This window comes from Otolemur garnettii, unplaced genomic scaffold (assembly GCF_000181295.1).
Source record: "Otolemur garnettii isolate 467f Iridium unplaced genomic scaffold, OtoGar3 scaffold00039, whole genome shotgun sequence".
Taxonomy (NCBI): domain Eukaryota; kingdom Metazoa; phylum Chordata; class Mammalia; order Primates; family Galagidae; genus Otolemur; species Otolemur garnettii.
The window spans coordinates 2,547,159-2,554,061 of NW_003852434.1; the positions used below are offsets into that span (position 1 = coordinate 2,547,159).

General features: G+C 41.9%; 1 protein-coding gene across 2 annotated transcripts in view; it reads right to left on the reverse strand.

The window, feature by feature from the left end:
* PKD2 (polycystin 2, transient receptor potential cation channel) overlaps positions 1-6,903 on the reverse strand; it is a 51,905-nt gene that overhangs the window by 22,219 nt on the left and 22,783 nt on the right. For both annotated transcript variants that reach the window (XM_012805326.2, XM_023513377.1), the window contains exons 5-6: positions 6,356-6,580; positions 3,000-3,228 (exon numbers count right to left, since the gene is read on the reverse strand). In XM_012805326.2, coding sequence (XP_012660780.1) covers positions 3,000-3,228; positions 6,356-6,580 — 454 coding nt within the window. The remainder of the gene's footprint in view (positions 1-2,999; positions 3,229-6,355; positions 6,581-6,903) is intronic.

The following is a 6,903-nucleotide window of genomic DNA, read 5'->3' on the forward strand; positions in this document are numbered from 1 at the left end:
GGGCCCGGGCTGGGGATTCGAACCCACCACCTTAGGTGTATGTGGCTGGCGCCTTAGCTGCTTGAGCCACAGGCGCCGAGCCTGTTTTGACACTTCTAAGAGCTCAGAAAATCAAAAAGCACAAGGAAGCAAGTTTTCAAAGAAATACTTGCAAAATACTGTGGCTGCTTATCCACAGAACCTTCCTCAATCCGTGGTGTCACTGGCCATTTTTCTAGTAGTCTTCAAATTGGGTATAAGGCAGTTCACTGGGGTATGGGAAGATCTTAAAACTTCTATGTGGGTGGCAGGAAAATGTGAGCATTCTATTTGTATTAATTTTTATCATGCTCTTCTAAATTCTATATAAGTGTATAGTTTCAAAGCTGTACCTGTTATGCCAGTGTATACACATATAATTCACAAATAAAAACAATTCATTGGGGTGTGTGGTCAAAGCTTTCACTGACAGGTGTGTGATCAAATAAGATAAATATAACTATCTAGTCTTTTGCTGATATTGAAGCCATTTGGTTTTAAAAAAAGAAGTCCTATTAATTAGCATAGTATCACACTGACCTTTCTACCATTATTCTCAATGACCATAATATATATAAATAAATCCATATAAATCAAAAGGCAACGTTTGCATTGGAGTTCAAAATGATAATTGTGCTCTATAATAATTGTCAATGTATATGAACTGTACTCTGTCAGCACTTAGAAATATTTTGAAAAATTACTTCCAGTATTATTGACTCTCCTGCTTCTTTAGATAATGAAATTCTTTTGTAAGTCTGTTCATTACTAATACATTGGGAATTTGTCTTTATTTTTGTGAATTGCATGATATTATATAACCATCATAAGAGGTAGGATGCAGTTCTAACTGCACCAGGGTCTAATAGGTTCCATGCTGTATCTATTCTATAGGAAATTTTTTTTTGAGACAAAGTCTCACTCTCTTGTCCCAGGCTAGAGTGCTGTGGTGTGTGCCTAGCTCAAAGCAACCTCCAACTCCTGGGTTTAGGGAATCCTCCTGCCTCAGCTTCCCAAGTATCTGAGAAAACAGCCACCTGCTACAACGCCTGGCTCATTCTTTTTATTGTTAGTAGAGACAGGCTCTCACTCTTGCTCAGACTGGTCTCAAACTCCTGAACTCAAGAGATCCTCTTGCCTCAGCCTCCCAGCGTGCTAGGATTACAGGCGTGAGCCACACGCCTGGTCTTTCTGAATCTACATGTACATGGCTTGAGAGGCAGTGGCAGAGTGGTTAAGAGGGTTGGTGTGAGAAACAAATGAACTTCTGTATCTAAAGGGCCTTGGACCTGTGCCTACCACACAGGAGCATGTGAAGGGTAGCCGTGACTATTATTATTACTGTAATGGTCCCCGCCACTGACAGTGTTACTGCCGTGCAATCTATGTGCATGCAGGTGTTCTGAATGCCTTCTGTGTTCTTTCACTCATACATGAATGATATATTTCCTATATTTTTATCTGCTAATTCTAGTGTTAAATTGTTTGCTAATGACAACGTAAATGCTTCAAAAAAGTCAAACAATTTTTAGGAGTGGAATGAGGGAAAGAATAATTCTCTTGAGGGAGGCCAATAGAGGAGAGAATACTAATAGGAGAATGTATCGTTTACTGAGATTTCCGAGGGTCATTTCTATTGTAGGACAGTGGGAAGGATGGGCACAGAATAATACCACATAAGGTACAGCTATGCCAATCAAAACTTTTAAGCAGCTAACAATTAAGCATGTCATATGCTTAAATGTATAACAGGACTTAGAAAAAGGTTACGTTATTGTTAAAAGGAGAAAAGCTTATAAAAACTCATGTTTACACTGAGGCCTCTGGAAGGAAGTGGCTGAGATGATGCTTAATCAATTAAGAAGAAGGGGAAATATCTTAGAGGTTATTGCAGAGCCGGGTTTGGTGGCTCATACCTATAATCTCACTACTTCTGGGAGCTGATGCAGAGGATCCCCTGAGCTCAGGAGTTCCAGACCAACCTGAGCAAAAATGAGACCCTGTCCTTACTAAAAATGGAAAATTATCTGGGCATGGTGGTAGGCACCTGTAGTCTCAGGTACTCAGGAGGCTGAGGCAAGAGGATCACTAGAGACCAAGAGTTTGAGGTTGCTGTGAGCTATGACACCACGACACTCTCCCCAGTCTCTCTACACAGAAAGACTCTGTCTCAGAAAAAGAAAAAAGAAGAAGTTGTAACAGAGTCAAGGGCAGGCACAGCATCTGCAGGGTGCCATGGTCATGACCAGGGGTCCTCAAAATTTTTAAACAGGGGGCCAGTTCGCTGTCCCTCAGACCATTGGAGGGCCGGACTGTGGGTCCCAGGATGAGTCGGCTACTAAGCAGGACAGGCAGCGGTGGCAAAAACACCCGGAGGGGCAGATAAATGTCCTAGGTGGTCTGCATGTGGCCCGCAGGCCATAGTTTGAGGACGCCTGGTCTTGACTATATAACCCTGCCTTTTGACTGCTCGTACCTCATGCAGAAGACTTCAATGGATATAACTTAGTTTTTGTACTCTGAGGGCTATTTGCAGGAAATTTGAAATTGCAAGAGGTTTCTCTGGCACCCCAAATATTTCAGGTTGTTTCTTCTTCTTGCTATAACATTTTACATGTAGAAAAAAAATAAATTAAATGTTGCTAGCAGTTGAAGAAAAACATAACTAGTGAACATGCAAAACTAACCACTGCTTTGTCTTCCATATCTCATGTGGCATGGCCAAGCCAAATATGACCTGGCCAGGTACTCTCCTGTGGCTAAATGAGAGCTTTCTGCAGAGGCTTCTCCACTGCACGTTCAGAAAGGTTGCTCCCGCAGAATGAGGAAACAATTAGTAACACGAACATTGATATAACTGAAGGGAACTTTTGAGATTCTTTTTTTGGAAATATCTGAATCCACAGTGCTACAGAGATCAAAGACTCTACTTCGCATGCTTTAGAACAGAGTAGGGAATTTGGCATTATTCTCAAACCTACCACAATGATCACAACATCCAGACAATTCCAGAAACTCCTGAAATAGTGCAGTTTGTGAATGCGAATTTCCAAAATCTCTTCCACCACATAGTAAAGGATAAAGAAACAAAAGATAATCTCACAGGCTGCCAGGAAGAAATCAAAAGCTGTGACATAGTGGATCAGCTTTACGGGCTGAAATTGCCAAGATGGAATCACGCCGCCTGTTGCTGGGAATTCAACCAATAACCTGTGTTGCAAGAAGAATAATTAAAACAATAACAACAACAACAACAACAACAACACATGGTATAGCCAGGGACATCTACTCTGTCCCTGTACTGGAATGTAATAAAACTGCTATCCTGGGTTACCCTAAACTAGTAGCAAAATATTTTTATCAAAGCTAATGACTCCATACTGGTCAAATTTGTGCTAAAAAAGGAATAGGCCTTTCCAAGGTCTTCCTTTCATCCTCAAAGGGTTACTGCCATCTGTTTTCCCTTTACTTTTCTGGTATTTATACTGCTCAAAATGCTGTATCATTTTTTAAAATGTTAATCAACCAACAAACTTTTGTAGGACTTCTGTTAAATGCAAGTCCGTCTACTGGGCATCATGAATAACTTAAAGAAATGAAAGCCACGCGTTCAAAAGATGTGTCATCTGATTGAGAAGCAGGACATATATTCTGTACATTATAAAGGTAGGAACCAAGTCTCTCGTTCATTCATTAGGTAACATCTCATTGGCAATGAATAGTTTCCCCTCCTTATTCTTTCTGTTCCCCTCCCAGAGCCTTAAAGTTGACAGGTGGGTCCTTGATATGTGTGTACGTGTGATCATCTGAGCCTGTGATGTGTACTGTTTTATATTTGCACCGATGGTCCTGACTGTTAATGCTCTACCATCATTAACATGAGGCCTTTTTTGCTGTCAAATCCCCATTTTGTAGGTGTTACACTGAGAAAGTTGAATGACTTCACTTAATGGTACAGTCTTCCTATCTAACTGAAGTTGAATCTGTAGCTCCTCAATTGGAAGCCTTTTCTAGGTGCTGTACTCAGCTCCTAGCCGTGACCTTCCCTCCCACTGAGAGGTGGGTAGCCTCCCCTAGGACCTCAGCACCCAGGCCCCATACACGTGCGATAACCCAGCTCAGGCGGGGACTATGGCAAACTGGATCTGGTCAAAGAGGTGGGAACATTTTTCCTTCCTCCTCATTGTCAGTTCTCCTGTTCTTTTTTTCCTATTTGACGTGCTGGACAGTAGGGTCAGAACCAAAAGCTCAGGAGAGCAACACTGAACCCAAGAGGCGCCTGCCTGACAGCTTCAGTGGGAGCTCGAGAGAGAAGGAAGTGGTCCCTGTGTGCCGTCACCTCTCTCCAGCTTGCTCTGGCCCTTTGTTTGTCATCCACTGCCAGAAACTCAGAGCACAGTGTAGAGAAATGAAGTAACTGTACTGGCCACATTCATTCTTGAAGCATGAGGAGGAAGTGAAAGAAAAAGTTAAGTCTTACACAAGACTTCCTGTAAATAGTTGTGTACTTGTCAGCCACTGTGGCCTGCCTGTTTTTATCCCACTCTTTTTATCCTCAATAGAATCACTGGGAAAAACTCAATAATAATTGCAATAAATTTTCATCCATTTCTAGAATGAAACTATGACAGGTTGAGTATCCCTAGTCTGAAAAGCTCCAAAATCCAAAACTTTTTTTTCTTAAATACAGTTTCACTCTGTTGCCTCAGGCTACAGTATAGTAGTGACATCATAGCTCAGAGAAAACTCAACTCCTGGGTTCAAATGATCCTCCTGCCACAGCCTCCCAAGTAGCGAGGATTACAGGTGCCCACCATGACAGCTGGCTAATTTCTCCTTCCTTCTTTCTTCCTTCCCTTTTCTTTTTTTTTTTTTTTTTTAGTACATAAGGGGTCTTGCTTTTCTGCAGGCTGGTCTTGAACTCCTGACCTCAAGTGATCCTCCTGCCTCGGTCTTCCAGAGTGTTAGGATTACAGGCGTGAAAGCATTATCCCCAGTCCCCAAACTTTTTCAGGACTGACAGGACACCACAAGTGAAAAATTCTGACCTCACATGATGGGTCACAGTCAAAATGCAGGTGCACAACATTTGGTGTCCCCAAGGGAAAAAAAATTACCTTTGAGCTGTGAATATAAGGGGCACATGAAACATAAATGAATTTCATGCTTAGACTTGGGCCCCATCCCCAGGATCTCTCTCTCTCTGTCTCTGTCTCTCTTTCTCCCTCTCTCTCTATATATACAAGCATTCCAAAATCTGAAAAACCTGAAATCTCAAACACTTCTGGTTCTAAGCCCCTTGAATAAAGGATACTCAACCTGTAATTGAGAATGTGGTATTACTTTCTGCAAGTTGTTAAATACAAGGACTGGGAAAATCCAACTGGCTATGCAAAACAAAGGTGAGTTTAATCTCAAGAATAGTAACAAAGTAAGCTTTGTGTGCAAATATACGTGTAGGTAATCCATACTTGCGATGTTTGGGTGTTGCTGATTAAAATGGGTAAACTCTGGATCCTCCTTGCCCTGCTCTTTTTCTTTCTTTATAAAAATTTGTTTAATAGTACTTGTTGCCTTCCACATGCTATGTAATTTATATCTTTTATTATTTATTATCTCTTATTTATCTCCTTCTGGCTGGACGCAGCTCTGCAAGGGCAGGAATCTTTGTTTTGTTCACTGATGTGTGATTTTAGAATAAAGTCTAATTGATATTAAGTGTCCAAGTAAATGTTTGCTGAATGAATGAACAAGAGGCCCAGACAAGCTTGATGGAAGACAAGCTAATCCTTCCATCAGTTTCCTTATCATCTGCCAAGGTAGTCAGGACAGAGACATCACAGCATCTGTGGGGCCTTCTCTGTCTCTGGTAGCCCTGAGCAGGTAACTGAGTTCCCTTCTGCACATGAGGCAGCCTACTGAGCTGGTGTTTTAACAGTATGGATGTCACCTGAGAGCAGGAGATCCAGGGAAATAAGGCAAGAGGTCAGGCCAGGGTACTTTGTGACAAAGCATGTAGCACTAATCATCCTTACAGCAGGGGTGAGGACGGATGTTAGAAAACCAGTGCTTCTTCTGGAAAGGCTCCAGCATTAGGACAAACTGGAACTGGACTTAAGGTTCTTTCCAACTTGTAATATTCTATCTCAGATCCTAACTCTGTTCCCCAGACATCCTTATCCTAATGAGGCTTTAGTATTTACTCCCCTGCTATCAGTCTGGTCCTTGGCACCCTCATTTTAGCCAACTGCAGGCAAAGGCATTCTGCCCTATTTCCAGAATAGAAGGTAGATAAAACTCCACAGAAACAGGGGGGATGCGTGGCCCCAGTACACACCTGACCACACAGAACAGGTTAATGTTGGCGTTGTATACCGAAAAGTCAATAAAAGTTGCCCTGGTTCCTCGGTCCAACCAGACATTTTTCTTGAGGCTAGCGATCTGGGCAGCTGTTTCCTCTCTCGTTCTTGACAAATCCAGGTAATAGCCAGCTCCACTATAAGTGCCGATTATTCCCCAGTGGCTGCTCCCATTCAAGTCTTTTTCACTCGTGTAAATCCAACTAATTAAAAAAAACAAAAGCAAAAATCAATCAGGTAAAATCAAGAGTACACTTGTGGCAGTTACCCAGGTAAGATAAAGTAGGTAATATATCTTATCATATTGGATAATGTCATAATTCTCATACAGTAGCCCCATTTTAGGAACAAGGGCCCTGAGGCTTTGTGAGGTCAACTTAGTCCTAAAACTCTTTTTTTGTTTTTTTTTTTTTTTGAGACAGTTTCTTGCTATGTTGCCTAGGCTGGACTTGAAGTTGAGTTTCATCCACCTCAGTCTCCTGAGTGGCTGGGACTATAGGTGCATTCACCACTGTGCCTGGCTTAG